The sequence below is a fragment of the Dipodomys merriami genome, unplaced genomic scaffold (genome assembly GCF_024711535.1).
Source record: "Dipodomys merriami isolate MVZ:Mamm:240054 unplaced genomic scaffold, mDipMer1.0.p SCAF_16, whole genome shotgun sequence".
Classification (NCBI taxonomy): Eukaryota; Metazoa; Chordata; class Mammalia; order Rodentia; family Heteromyidae; genus Dipodomys; species Dipodomys merriami.
Window position 1 is genome coordinate 10,553,582 of NW_027202937.1, and position 13,907 is coordinate 10,567,488.

Here is a 13,907-nt window from a genome sequence, read left to right on the forward strand (position 1 = left end):
ATGAGGAGGAAGGGGGCCCACAGGAAGAGGCTGAGAGAAAGGATCAGGCCTGTGGGAGGCGTGGTCTTGGTGGGAGCATCAGGGAGGAAGGCACTGAGGTTGGCCCATGGGCAATGGCTGGGTCACAGGGACCCTGAAGGATGTCATATGGCTGCAGATGTCCGCAGATGTGAGAAGCAGGATCCTAGTGATAGAGTTAGGGATCATCCACTCTCAGGAAGAGAGACTAGCAGAGTCAAGCAGCTTGTAGGGTGGGAGATGAGGGGCTGGGGTTGGGGGTGTGGTGAGGAGCATCGTCTCTGGGCTGGCTCTCACCTCTCAGAGGGTCTCTAGGATGGAGTAGTGTATGTGGTTCCTCTTACTCTTGCTTCCTGTCCCCGTCTAGGGCAAGCTGGGTGTTCCTGGTCTGCCTGGCTACCCTGGACGACAAGGTCCCAAGGTGATATGATGTTTCACTTGTGCCTCACTTCCCTTTTCCTTCCCTGACCCCTGACCCCAGGAAGCACACTCTAGCACAGCACTGGGTACTCTCAAGAGTAGCCAACCCCTGTTCTACACAGGAGGAAACAGAGGCCCAAGGGGTTTGCTTAAGACCACCTAGTTATCAGCAAGGCCGAGACCTCCCCTTCTGCTCTCTACGTGGTCTCTCTGGACCCACTTTGTCCTTCCTGAACCCCCTTCCCCTTCATGACTTCTCAATTGAACCCCCTTCTCTGTGCTCTCCAGGGGTCCTTGGGATTTCCTGGTTTTCCTGGAGCCAGTGGAGAAAAGGGAGCCCGGGTAAGCTGGGGGAGGGCGAGGGTACAGAGAGAGGGTTTGGAGGGGTCTGGGAAGGGTCATACCCTGGATGATTTTTACTTTCTACTTCATTCCCACCAGGGCCTGTCAGGAAAAGCAGGACCTCGGGGGGAACGGGGCCCCACGGTGAGTGGAAGAGGGAGGAAGCAGGAGGTTCAACCTCGGATGAGGTGCGTTTTGAGTGTTTCTAACAACTCTTCTGCCTAGGGTCCCCGGGGTCAGCGGGGCCCCCGAGGAGCTACTGGGAAGTCTGGAGCTAAGGTTAGTGGACTCCTCAGGCCTCTGCCCTCTGCTGCGGGTCCTCCCACCCCCTGACTCATCTTCTTCAGGGACGAAAGCCCATTCATTCCACTCCTGTGACTCTGTTTCCCCCACAGGGAACATCAGGTGGTGATGGCCCCCATGGGCCCCCTGGAGAGAGGGTGAGTGTGGCTTGAGTGTCTCATTCCCCAGTGTTCCCCAGGGAGGAAGTGTGTCCAGAACTCTTCTCATCACTCAAACCTTCTCTGTCTTTAGGGTCTCCCTGGACCTCAGGGCCCCAATGGATTTCCTGGCCCCAAAGGCCCCCCTGTAAGTTGACTGCTGGCCTCTGAGTCTTTCTTCTCCATCCCCCTTCCCAGCCTAGAGCTGACTGACCCCTGAATCCCTTCCAGGGACCCCCTGGGAAGGACGGGCTGCCGGGCCATCCCGGCCAGAGAGGAGAAGTGGTGAGTGATAGCCCTGCTCGCCCTGGCTCGGGTGGTCTCCCGAGACCCTCACACTCCACAGCTGTCTGGAGGATCCGCATGCAAGAGGTTCTCCTGAGTGACCATGGTGTTGCTCAGACCCAGCCCAGAGCCCAGTGTACCCTAAGGTCCTCTATTGTTTTCCTTTTGCAGGGTTTCCAAGGAAAGACGGGTCCCCCGGGACCTCCCGGAGTGGTGGGACCTCAGGTAGGTCTGCTGCCAGGAGACAGTGGCTCCCAGTGTCTCTTCTCTCCACCCGTGGCTTGCCTGGCCTGACCTTGGGGGCTGGGGTTTCAGTCTATTTCTGGGGGTGCTTGTCTCTTCTAGAAGAGGTAGTCCTCCTACAGGAACACAAGGTGGCGGAGTCACCCTACTTTGCGGGGAAGACCAAGCCCAGTAGCTTCTTGGAGAACCCCAGCAATTCCCCAGTAGCTGGACTGTTGGTGTTTGGGGGAGGTCAGGGTGGGTTCTTTGGGCTGATGGGAAGGCAAAGGGGCGAAGCTTCGGAACTCCACCTTTCCCCAGGGAACAGCAGGAGAAAGTGGCCCTATGGGGGAAAGAGGTCACCCTGGCCCCCCGGGGCCTCCTGGAGAGCAAGGACTGCCTGGCACAGCTGGAAAAGAAGGAACAAAGGTCAGCAAGGGTCAGCAGAGGGGGGTGGGGACGTTGGGATTTGGGGTTGGGTGCAAAAGGAACCAATTACTACAGATTTGAAGGGTCACCACGCTCTCTGTTCAATTTGGGAGCATGGATGTGACTCATCACCTCTTCTTTCCTCTTAGGGTGATCCTGGGCCCCCAGGGGCCCCAGGGAAGGACGGTCCTGCTGGTCTGAGAGGTTTTCCAGGAGAGAGAGGCCTCCCAGGCACTGCTGTGAGTGTGACCCCAAAGCTAACCGCCTGTAACCTTGCGTCCTGACCCTCCGTATCACTTCCCATGTCCGTGTCTCAGCCTGGCTGCTCTCCCCACCCTCACATTTCCCAGCATGCCCCCTGAGCACTATTCCTCTGAATCCTTCGCCTTCTCATCAAACTATTTCTCCAAATCTGTGGTTTATAGGGTGGATCTGGTTTGAAGGGGAATGAAGGTCCAGCTGGCCCACCTGGCCCTGCAGTGAGTCTTGGGTCCCTGAGGGGTAATGGGAAGGAATAGGGGAGAAGATGGGGGAGAAAGGATGAAGGAGGGGGGCGGGCCTCTGGAAGGGGCCATTAGAAAAGTCAGAGTGTATCTAACTTTTTGTTCTCTTGGGATTCATAGTCAGAGGTACTCTGGTTTGGGTGGTCTGAGCCTCCTTTTTAAAGGCCTGACTCCATTTCCTCCCTCAGGGCTCCCCAGGAGAGCGAGGTGCAGCAGGATCTGGGGGCCCTATTGGTCCCCCAGGACGCCCAGGCCCACAGGGTCCCCCTGGAGCAGCAGGAGAGAAAGGTGTCCCGGTGAGTGTGTGTGTGTGTGTGTGTGTGTGTGTGTGTGTGTGTGTGTGTGTGTGTGACTGGGGGAATGGCTCTGGAAGTTTCCTATAGGGGTGTCTGAGGGTGAAGGTCATCTCCAGGCCCTGACACCTCTCTTCATTTCCCACAGGGTGAAAAGGGTCCTATTGGTCCAACTGGCCGCGATGGGGTACAGGGTCCTGTGGGGCTTCCCGGTCCTGCTGGACCCCCGGGTGGAGCTGGAGAGGATGGAGACAAGGTGAGGGAACCCACGGACTTGACCAATCTTCTCTTCAAATGAGATTGCCGATCTGACCGTGACCTCTGACTCCTCCCATCCGATTATTTGCCTCGCTCCAGTTATTTTCTCTCATATCTCATTCACCATCCCCTCCCAGGGTGAAGTGGGAGACCCTGGACAGAAGGGGACCAAAGGGAACAAGGGTGAACACGTGAGTATCCTTGACCTTTGACCTCCTGGTCTTTAACCCTAGCCTCTCATGATTCATTTCCTTGCTATTTCTGACTCTCCTCCTTTCTTCCCCAGGGCCCTCCTGGACCTCCTGGACCCATTGGTCCTGTGGGACAGCCCGGAGCAGCAGTGAGTGCCCATTAGTTTGTCTTGGTTCCCCTTTGCCCTTGGGGTAGGGGGCAGTATCTTTGGGTCTGATGCTTAGCCCTGTGTGGGGTTTGTGAGTAGAGAACACCTGACTCACGTCCTTTTCTTCCATCCAGGGAGCGGATGGGGAGCCTGGAGCTCGGGGGCCCCAAGGACACTTTGGTGCCAAAGGTGATGAAGGCACAAGAGGATTCAATGGACCTCCAGGACCCATTGGCCTCCAGGTGAGTGGAGGGTGGTAAGGGTCAGGATGGAGCTGATGTTTGCCTGAGATCCCTGGCAGCAGCCAAGGGATGAGGAAAGGTTCGGTGGGGATAGGTCACTGGCTCCACTGCTGTGGGGCCTGGCGCCTTCGGCCTGGGCTTTTGCAGGGTCAGCACCTGGGTTTGTACTTTGTGTATCTGCACAGGGTTTGCCAGGTCCCTCCGGAGAGAAGGGAGAAACGGGAGATGTGGGTCCTATGGTAAGTATGACCCTTAGTGACATCATCCCACACCCCAATTCTCCCTTGAGAACGCTCCCACTTCCAACCTTGAGGCCTATGTGCCCTGGCCTCTGTGTGTGTGTGTGTGTAAGCTGTCTGTCTGTCTGTCTGTCTCTGTCTCCCCCTTCCTCCTGCTCTCTGCTGGGACCTTGGCTTGTCCAGCCCTCGCCATCCATGCTCATCCCCGGAGCTCCTCTCACTTCACTTCTCCACCCCTTATGTATCTCTGTTTCCCCCAGGGACCACCAGGCCCCCCAGGACCTCGAGGCCCAGCAGGACCCAATGGCGCTGATGTGAGTCTCTTTGGGCCTTGTTCTTTCAGATTAATGTCCTTTGTCTTCCTTTCCCCATCCCCAAACTCTAGATTCATCTCGGGTGCTAAGAGAAGCCCCTGACACCTGGGAAGGGCTGCCACCCTCAGTGCTGTGACACTGGGTTCTCATCCAGGCCCCTGATATGCTTCAGCAATGACTTCTCTTCCTGTTCCTCTTCTAGGGCCCACAAGGTCCTCCCGGAGGTGTCGGAAACCTGGGTCCCCCTGGACAGAAGGTAGCTGGGGAGGGGGTCGTGGTGAATGGATCAATTTTAGGGGATAGGAATAAGGGCTGAATGCTGCCTGTTTTGTTGAGGGTGAAAAACAGAATGAGGGGCTTGGAAGGTGGCTCAGTGGTAGAGTGCTTACCTTGCATGCATGAGGCCCTGGGTTTAATTCCTCAGCACCACATAAGCAGAAAAAGCCAGAAGTGGCACTGTGGCTTAAGTGGTACAGTGCTAGTCTTGAGCTGAAGAGCTGAGGGACAGCACCCAGACCCAGCGTTCAGGTCCCATGGCTGACAAAAAAAGAAAAGAAAAAAACAGAATGAGACATGGGCTGGGCACTGCTCACTCCTATAATCCTAGCTACTCAGGAAGCTGTGATCTGAGGATCATGGTTTGAAGCCAGCCCTAGCAAGAAAGTCCTTATCTCCAATTATCCCCCAGAAAACCAGAAGTGGATCTGTGGCTCAAAGTGGTAGAGTGCTAACCTTGAGAGCAGAGTTCAGGGATAGCACTCAGGCCCCGAGTTGAAGGTCCACGACCAGCAAGAACAAAACAAAACAAAACAGAATGAGATGTGGGAAATACCAGGACTTTGCAGGGATAGAGGATGTTGACCCCAATTTCTTTGTAGGGTGAGCCCGGAGAATCAGGGTCTCCAGGGGTCCAGGGTGAGCCAGGAGTCAAGGTGAGTGAGGCCCTGTTCTCCAAACTCCTTCAGTCCTCAACCCCATCTTTTTTCTTCTTGTCTCTTTGAGCTTCAATCCCCCTTCTACAGCCTAAGAATCTCTACTGTCCACCTAATCCCTGCACTTCAGGGAGCCCTTTCCTTGAAGGGAAGGGGAGAGAGGACCCCCCCTCCCAAAGCTTCATTTTCAGAGCCTGTTTCATTGTCACTCAGGGGCAGTGTGTGTGGGTGTATGTAGGGGGGAGACTCACGGTGTCCTGGGAGCAGGACCTGCATCTCTGAGCTTGAAGACCTGCTGAGATCATCTGCACCCTTCCCTCATTCTCCAGGGTCCACGTGGGGAGCGTGGAGAGAAAGGAGAGTCGGGGCAAGCAGGAGAAGCAGGACCACCAGGGCCTAAAGGCCCCACAGGCGATGATGGCCCCAAAGGGAACCCTGTGAGTTTGAGGGGTGGTGTGAGAGGGGGGTCCTGTGAGTGGAATGTGGGGGATCTTGGAGGTGGGGATGGAGGGCAGGGGATGTTTGGAAGAGAGGCTGTTCCAGGGCGCAGGTCTCCGGGGAAGGTTGCCCATGTGAGAGATGCCCTCTAGTTGGTTTACTAGAAGCTTTCTAAGACAAAGAGGTCATGAGGCGGGCAAGACAGATGCTTGTAGCCATCCTTCTTGTGCCCTGGGGTCAGTGCTGGCTGGACTTAGGGGGGCTGTGACTGACCTGTGCTGTCTCCCTGGATCAGGGTCCCGTTGGTTTTCCTGGTGACCCTGGCCCTCCTGGAGAAGGAGGCCCTCGGGTGAGTGTTACCCAGGGATGGGAAGGGGCGTCTGTGGTGGGGCTTCCATGGAGGTCCTCTGCACGGCTGACGGGGTGGGTGTTGGGAAGCTGCGGTACAGCAGGGCAGGCTGAGGGATGGTGGATTGGTAATCTTGGGAGTAACACTCGCTGGGTTGAAAGGCCTTCCTCTGACCTTCTCTCCATCTCTGTAGGGTCAAGATGGTGCTAAGGGTGACCGAGGAGAAGATGGCGAGCCAGGACAGCCTGTGAGTGACACCCGTCCCCTCCACCCACGGAGCTAAAGCCTCAAACTTCTCTTCTTTGCCCTGGTCCCAAAGGTCTTGTCTGCAAGGCCACTCATCCTCTCTGGTTCCTCCCTTCCCAGGGCTCCCCTGGCCCCACTGGAGAGAATGGACCCCCTGGACCGCTTGGAAAGCGGGTAAGTGAGGTGGATACTTGGAGCTGGGACCTAGGCTGGACAGAGCTGGGGTAATGGCAGGAGATGGGCTGGTGTCTGAGTTGTCCTTGGCTACAGTGTATTTGTGTTCTCAAGCAGTGCGTTCGATTCATGTCCCTTAGGTATCTCGTTTTTTTTTCTTTTCCTGTATTTTGCTCTGTCTGACCTTGTCAGGGGTGGTGGTGCTTATTGATGAACTAGAATGGACACTGGAGTGGGGGTGGCATTATTATAGGCCCCTGCGGACTCTTAACTTAGTGGCTGTGGGCAGGAGTTGGGATGTAGGCAAATGGTTCTTCATTAGATGTGCAGAACTGTTCCTATCTGAATACCTGATAGCTAGTCTTACCACCGGTGACAGGTACTCTGCACTTGTACAAGAGTGTGTATGTACGTTTGTGTGTAGGTGCAAGTATGCATGTCCAAGAAGATGAGGGTGTGGGACAGGTTGAGCCCAGATGATCCCACCTCATCTCCTTTTTCCTTACCTCCATTTGCAGGGTCCTGCTGGCACACCTGGTCCAGAGGGGCGACAAGGAGAGAAAGGAGCCAAGGTGAGAAAGAGAAGCTGACCTGATCATTGGAACATTCGCTCCATCTCCCTCCCCGACCTGACTTCTCCTCTCCAGATACCGACTGCCTACCTGCCCCTCCCATATTGAGCCCCTTTGGAGAATTGGGTTCTGTACTTGTTCCTACCTCAGGGGTTCCTAAAGTTTATCTTCTCTCCTTCTCCTTCCTTAGCTCTCCTCTACTCTCCCCTCTGTGCTTTTATTTTTTGGCAGTAGTGGAGTTTGTAGGCAGGTGCTCTACCATTTGAGCTATGCCTGTAGCCCTTAAAGCCTTTGCTACTTCTTTTAGTAAGGTTTCACATTTATTCCTTTGATATCCTGGACCTCAATGCTATTTATGTGTCCCACATAGCTGGGAGAAAAGGTACGTACCACTATGTCCAGTTTTTAGTGATTGAGATAAGGGCTTATGAACTTGTTTCCCAGGCTGCCCTTGAATCATAATCTTCCTGATCTCTGCCATCAAATAGTGTATTATAGGCATGAGCCACAGTGCTTGGCTCCCCTGTCCTTTAGGACACATGCTTTCCATGTGTTTCAGGGAGATCCCGGTGCTGTGGGTGCTCCAGGAAAGACAGGCCCTGTGGGTCCTGCAGGCCCAGCAGGAAAACCTGGCCCTGATGGTCTGAGGGGGCTCCCAGGCTCAGTGGTGAGTTGTGGTGTAGAGGCACTGGGTGGGGGTGGGGGGTGCAGAGACATGGGAGGGTGCAGTGGGAGGAGTCAGGAAAAGCCCTCCTGACTCTTGAATTCTCTCCAATCCGTAGGGTCAGCAAGGCCGTCCTGGAGCTACAGGCCAGGCTGGGCCCCCAGGTCCTGTGGTGAGTGAACAGAACTGGGCTGGTTGGTGAATGGGGCTGTGGGGTAGCAAGCATCAAGATAAATCACTAGAGGATGTGGGGGGTGGTCCTGGAAGAACGTAGCCCCACCTCTTCCTGGGGACAGTGACTTCTTGTGTTCCCACAGGGACCCCCAGGGCTTCCTGGCCTCCGAGGGGATGCTGGACCTAAGGGAGAGAAGGTAAGGGACAGACGTGTGGCCAGTTGCCTCCATCACTCAGCCTCTGAAAGCTGCGGGGATAGAGTGCCTACTGCTTGGCCCCAGGCCTCTAGCGCCCAGGGATTGGGGGTCCTTACTCAGGGGAGTCCGGCACAGCTGCCAATCTCCCCCAGACTTGGCATCCATGTCCCTTTCTTCCTAGTTCTTCTTCCCCATCCACGTGTCTCTTTCCTGCCTCCCTCTGACTGCCTCTCCCTTCTCCAGGGTCATCCTGGTCTCATTGGACTGATTGGGCCCACGGGAGAGCAAGGAGAGAAGGGTGATCGGGGGCTTCCTGGACCTCAGGGCTCCCCTGGACAGAAGGGAGAGACGGTAGGTAGGGGACATGATGCTGGCAGGTCCAGCGGTGGCGGTGACGGGGGCAGGGGGGGTGGGAGGGAGGCTGGGGGGAGGGTAAGGGTGGCGTTCATGTTTGAGATGGGAGGGCTGGGACTGGGACTCAGTGGTGAAGGGAACAGATGCTCAGGAGAGATAGGGGCAGAGTGCAGTTGAATCAGACCCTTCTTCATTCTAGGGTATCCCAGGAGCATCTGGCCCCATCGGCCCTGGAGGGCCCCCTGGTCTCCCTGTGAGTACCTCATCCTCTGGAAACCCTTTCCCCACCCGCAGGATCCCCTGATGAATTCCACAGCAGTCACCAGACTGACAAACATGGCCCCGCCTCCCCATGTTTCCTCCCTGTGCTTCCATGATTGCTGTCCTTGTCTTCATTCCTCTGCGTCCTATCCTTCACCTGTGGTGACCACTTCCTTCTGTTCCTCATTTCACAGGGACCCGCTGGCCCCAAAGGAGCTAAAGGAGCCACAGTGAGTGACTGTCAACTCTGACCTTTGCTTCCTCCAGCTGGACTTCACCCTTGCCCTGCCTCATCCCAGGGAGCCCCTCATTCCCTTGTGATCTTGATCCCATGCTTGACCTCTTGACCTCTCTTTGACCTTATTAATTCCTTCATCAGGGCCCAGCTGGACCCAAGGGCGAGAAGGGTGTTCAGGGCCCTCCAGGACACCCGGTGAGTTAGGAGGCAGGGCCTGCTTCTCTGACAGTTCTCTGTTGTGCTGTCTCTCTGCTTTGCCTTTATACCAACCTCATCTCACCCTTCACGTGTCTCCACCCAGGGACCCCCGGGTGAGGTGATCCAGCCACTGCCCATCCAGATGCCCAAGAAGACTCGCCGCTCAGTGGACGGGAGCCGTATTGTGCAGGAAGATGAGCCCATGCCTACTGGAGGTGCCCCAGGCACTCCTGGGGGGCTGGAGGAGATCTTTGGCTCACTAGACTCTCTGAGGGAAGAAATTGAGCAAATGAGGCGTCCAACGGGGACGCAGGACAGCCCCGCCCGCACCTGCCAGGACCTGAAGCTCTGCCACCCGGAACTGCCTGATGGTTAGCCACCTCCTCAGGGCATCTCCCCCTCCCCCCAGCGGGCACAATGGATGTTGAGGGCCCTAGGAAAGGTGCTGGGTTGTGGGTGAGGGCCTAGAGGCTTTGAACCGGGCTTCTTGATCACCCAGATCAGAAATAATTAGATGTTTTAGCCACAGATGTGAAATTCCCTCTATATTGTGCCACCTTACATTACAGGAGTAGACAAAAACACAGATGTTCATAGCACTCCCATTTATGCAGACAGATGGATATGCATAAGCACGTATACCACACAGTGTCCTCAGCATGAGGAGCCTGGGTTACTAATAGGGGGTAGTAGGGCTGTTTGGCAGAATAAGGCTGGAAGGTGATGAGGAAAACTAGAGTAGGAGGTGAGAAGGGCTGAGGTGGGAGGGGGAGGGGGACTGGCAGACAGAGCGCTATAGGGAGGGCTGGGGGTGCTGGGTAGGAGGGAAAGAAGAAGGAAATTGGGGTGATGATCATCTTGGAGCGCAGACATTCCCTGTCTCTTCTCTGTCCTCCCCCACCCCCTGTCCCCCGCCAATAGGAGAATACTGGGTGGACCCCAACCAGGGCTGTGCTCGAGATGCTTTCCGAGTTTTCTGCAACTTTACAGCAGGAGGGGAGACTTGTGTGACGCCCAGGGATGATGTCACACAGGTGCGAACTGGACCCAGGCTACTGTCCCCATCTCCCTACCTCAGACCCTCTCTCTCCGTTCCTAGCGGAAACCATTCAGGGCCCCACGGTGGCTGGATTTATGTGACAAGGTCCCCAAAAGTCCACAGAGGGGACTTTCCTTCCTCCTCCCCCGCCCCCTGATGCTCCCTTTGTCTCCTTTGCATGAAACTTAAGACAGAAGTTAGCCTTTGCCTTGTCCCCAGCCCCCTGGCTCCTCACCTCTCCACTGGCCCAGGCTGCCCACCGATTCCCTGTTCTCAGCCCTGCCTCAGTGTCTCCAGTTCTTCTATGCTTTCTAGGCCCACCAATGACTCCTCTGCTGCTCCTCTTCTTCCAGTTCTCCTACGTGGACTCAGAGGGGTCCCCAGTGGGTGTGGTCCAGCTCACCTTCCTACGCCTGCTCAGCGTCTCAGCCCACCAGGACGTCTCCTACCCCTGCTCTGGAGTATCCCGCGATGGTCCCCTGAGACTCCGGGGGGCCAATGAAGATGAACTGAGTCCAGAGACCAGCCCCTATGTCAAGGAATTCAGAGATGGATGTCAGGTGGGACTCAAGAAGGCTGGGTGGGAGGGGAATCTCAGCCTCAGGCTGTAGATGGACACTTTGGGCAGATGCCCGAGGACAGCAGGAAGGAGGCGAGCTTCCTGGTGGTGTGTGCCTGAGTGAGCTCAAATGGGAGGCGAGGAGGAGGGTGGAAGGATGGGAGCCAGAGCCCTCCAGGTGGGGCTCACCTGTGTGTACTGACCAGCAATCACACCAGAGGACTTATTCAGGCTTGGACACAGGACACACAGATGCAAAGCAGAGGCACATGAAAGGCAAACACTTAGACTTGTGGAGTCACAGGCAGGAACATCAACACCCCAATCTTGAGTTAAGATGGGGTCAGGATGCTCAGGCGAGAGGCAAGATTGGGGCTAAGGTTTGGGGGTGCCTGGGGGAGGCCTCCACCACTCACTTCTTCTCTTTCCCCATGTTTTCCTCAAGACACAGCAAGGCCGGACGGTGCTGGAGGTGCGCACGCCGGTGCTGGAGCAGTTGCCGGTGCTGGATGCTTCCTTCTCCGACCTGGGAGCCCCCACGAGGCGGGGAGGGGTGCTGCTGGGACCTGTTTGTTTCATGGGCTAAGACCTCTTCTGTCTGACCCTGTCTGTAAAAGATCTAGGCCAACCTGGAGCCACACAGCATCAGCCCTGTGCCTTCTCCCACAAGGGCTCCTCACCACCTATGGGGCCTTGGGCCAGGGCATCATGAGCCCCCAGTCAAGAGCCGTAAGGGGAGGGGCTGGATCAGGGGTGCAGGGACACACCGGGGGAGGGGTGTCATCTTGGACTCCTAGCCTGCCCACCTGGAGCCTTTGACCCTTTCAAGAACTGAGATCCTTATTTAAAACTCACCTCCCCATCACCCCCAAACAAGTGGAAGAGAAAGGATACTGTGTATTTTGTATTTAAAAGTAACTATATTATTTAAAGAGTGGGAAAAGCAAATGCCAGAGAAAAGCCAACAAATTCCAGCCAAGGTTGGAGACAAACTCTCCCAGGGTGGCTCTGGTCCCCCCACCCTGGCCTCAGGGTTCTCCTCCGTGACTATGTGGGTCCACCACACCCGGAGCCCCCACTGTGAATGCTGACAAAATGGCCGCCTTTGCCTCAGGGCTTCAGATCTCTCTCCAGGGTGAGGCTCCCTCATCTTTACCTACTAGGGTTAGCCCCTGATCACCTACCTGCTGTCCTCTTTCCCTTGCTCTGGGTCTGGCAGGACCTGGGTGCCACTGGAGGACCAGGGAAGAAATGGATGAATGAGGGTTGAGCAGTACCTGCATCCAGCAGATTGTTGATATACTCAAGTTCTTCCATATTGGCTGGTAAATCACCATGAGCCTCATGAGTTGCTGTCCTGGCTACACCAGTCCCTCCCTTGGGCACCCACTCACCTTGTAATTGGAGGACGTCTAGCCAATGGATGGAAGGGATTCCCGGGACCCTATCTAGCCCTATGCCCAGCGTCCATTCTGACTGATGGTTAAATAATGTGATTGTCTCCTCCCTGGTGTGTGTGTTGCTACTTGTGTTATTATTTCAGCCTCCTCCAAGCCAGCCCAGTGTCCCTTCTCTGCTGGGCCATTACCGGAAATGGATGGCTTAACCTGCTCTCAGGGAGGGCCCTCCATGTCTGGTTCAGAATTTATGCAGCCTGGGTGGCAAATACAGAACCATGAGCACATGTTCCCGTGCCATCATTATGGAGGTTGAGTCCCTCTGGCCATGAATACTGGCACAGGTGTAGAACTTTCTGGTCGTGTGTGTCTGCCCTAGTGCAGCCCACCCCAAGATCTTTCTGGTCTTCAGGGGGAGCACTGGATGTCTCAATCTGAACTCCTTGCAAATGAAGTTCCCTTCCAAGACATTTACTGTACCTGCTTTCCCGCTGTACCCCTGGTCCTACCCCTCCCAGCTTGCCAAGGCTGACGCCAGGCTCTCCACACCGAGTAACTCAGTCCTACTGGGTCTGGGGTCCTGCTCAGCCCCTCTGTCCATGGTGGGAGGCTGCTTAGCCCTCTTGGCTTGGCCTCTCAGGCTCTCCTGGGGAGGCCCATCCTCAGAGCATTGTCTGGTTCTTGCCAGTCCTGGTTGACAGTTAAAAGTTATTCCAGGTGCTGGTGGCCCATGCCACCTAGAAGGCTGAGATCTGAGGATCATGGTTCTCAGCCAGCCTGGGAACAAAGTCCAAGAAACTCTTATATCCAATTAACTAGTAAAAAAAGTGGAGCGGTAGAAAACCAGCCTTGAGCAGAACAAGCAAAGCCACAGTCTGGGCACCAAAAAATAATAAGAAAAAAAAAATTCCAGGACCTCCTCCCAAGTGGGATGGCCTTTTGTAGTTGGACACCTGGCTGTAGAGGTGAGGCAGGGAGAGGCTCTACGTATGTGTGTCCCAAGGTTCACATTTTCTACTCTCTAGGCAGGCAGAGTGGGGCTGCCTTGAACCCCTCACTTCAGCAGCATGAATGTAATCTCTGTCCCCTAGGACAAAACCCTGGGGGCAAGCGCCCTCTCACTCTTGATACCAGGCAGCCCCCTAGGGGTGTCTAGAATCCCAGCCTCTCACAGGCCTGTGGGGAGGAAACAGAGCAGGGGGAAGCCCCTCCTCCCTGGGCGGGGCTCACTGCTTCCCCCTGCCTCTGCTGCCCCCTGCTGCTGGCGCTAAGACCTCTGAGAATGCAAGGACAAGCATCTTAGTCCCTCCAACGTCCCTCAAACTGTGTTCCTCTTTCATCGGTTGAGTTCCCAATTCCACTCAAACAGGAGGAGGCCAAGAGGACAAAGAATCCCCCATCCCATTGATGTGGGGTGAGGGATGGACAGAGTTTTTGGGGTCACCTATGCTTTCTTTCCTACACCTTCTATATCCATAGCCAAGTCCTGACAGCTCCTCCTCTTCCTCCCAGGCCTCCAATCAGGAAATGATCCAACCTGAAGAGTCCCTGCCCCCACTCCTCACAAACTCACTGCTACCCAAGATGGGCCAGAGCTGAGGTTTCTCTATGCTCTCTCTAAATGGATGCCAAACCACAGAGTTTCTCACAGAGTGCAAAGCGGAGTGTACCCGAAGGTCACTTTTGGTCAGATGTTCTGAGTTCAGAGAATTTTCTCCACGGAAACAATGCCATACAATCACTCAAATAACATTTATATAGGGTGGTTCA

At 55.5% G+C, this 13,907-nt stretch overlaps 1 protein-coding gene across 2 annotated transcripts in view; it reads left to right on the plus strand.

Moving 5' to 3' along the window:
* The window catches only part of Col11a2 (collagen type XI alpha 2 chain), a 31,513-nt gene extending 19,191 nt beyond the window's left edge, over positions 1-12,322 (plus strand). For both annotated transcript variants that reach the window (XM_070024006.1, XM_070024007.1), the window contains 36 exons: positions 386-439; positions 727-780; positions 880-924; positions 1,006-1,059; positions 1,176-1,220; positions 1,315-1,368; positions 1,452-1,505; positions 1,677-1,730; positions 2,049-2,156; positions 2,306-2,395; positions 2,582-2,635; positions 2,848-2,955; positions 3,101-3,208; positions 3,348-3,401; positions 3,497-3,550; positions 3,685-3,792; positions 3,978-4,031; positions 4,292-4,345; positions 4,548-4,601; positions 5,224-5,277; positions 5,607-5,714; positions 6,011-6,064; positions 6,258-6,311; positions 6,431-6,484; positions 7,003-7,056; positions 7,616-7,723; positions 7,839-7,892; positions 8,038-8,091; positions 8,335-8,442; positions 8,645-8,698; positions 8,901-8,936; positions 9,086-9,139; positions 9,246-9,513; positions 10,064-10,176; positions 10,535-10,741; positions 11,186-12,322. In XM_070024006.1, the coding sequence (XP_069880107.1) occupies positions 386-439; positions 727-780; positions 880-924; positions 1,006-1,059; positions 1,176-1,220; positions 1,315-1,368; positions 1,452-1,505; positions 1,677-1,730; positions 2,049-2,156; positions 2,306-2,395; positions 2,582-2,635; positions 2,848-2,955; positions 3,101-3,208; positions 3,348-3,401; positions 3,497-3,550; positions 3,685-3,792; positions 3,978-4,031; positions 4,292-4,345; positions 4,548-4,601; positions 5,224-5,277; positions 5,607-5,714; positions 6,011-6,064; positions 6,258-6,311; positions 6,431-6,484; positions 7,003-7,056; positions 7,616-7,723; positions 7,839-7,892; positions 8,038-8,091; positions 8,335-8,442; positions 8,645-8,698; positions 8,901-8,936; positions 9,086-9,139; positions 9,246-9,513; positions 10,064-10,176; positions 10,535-10,741; positions 11,186-11,326 (2,835 nt within the window). In that variant the 3' untranslated portion in view covers positions 11,327-12,322. The remainder of the gene's footprint in view (positions 1-385; positions 440-726; positions 781-879; positions 925-1,005; positions 1,060-1,175; positions 1,221-1,314; positions 1,369-1,451; positions 1,506-1,676; positions 1,731-2,048; positions 2,157-2,305; positions 2,396-2,581; positions 2,636-2,847; positions 2,956-3,100; positions 3,209-3,347; positions 3,402-3,496; positions 3,551-3,684; positions 3,793-3,977; positions 4,032-4,291; positions 4,346-4,547; positions 4,602-5,223; positions 5,278-5,606; positions 5,715-6,010; positions 6,065-6,257; positions 6,312-6,430; positions 6,485-7,002; positions 7,057-7,615; positions 7,724-7,838; positions 7,893-8,037; positions 8,092-8,334; positions 8,443-8,644; positions 8,699-8,900; positions 8,937-9,085; positions 9,140-9,245; positions 9,514-10,063; positions 10,177-10,534; positions 10,742-11,185) is intronic.
* Positions 12,323-13,907: the final 1,585 nt, after the last annotated feature.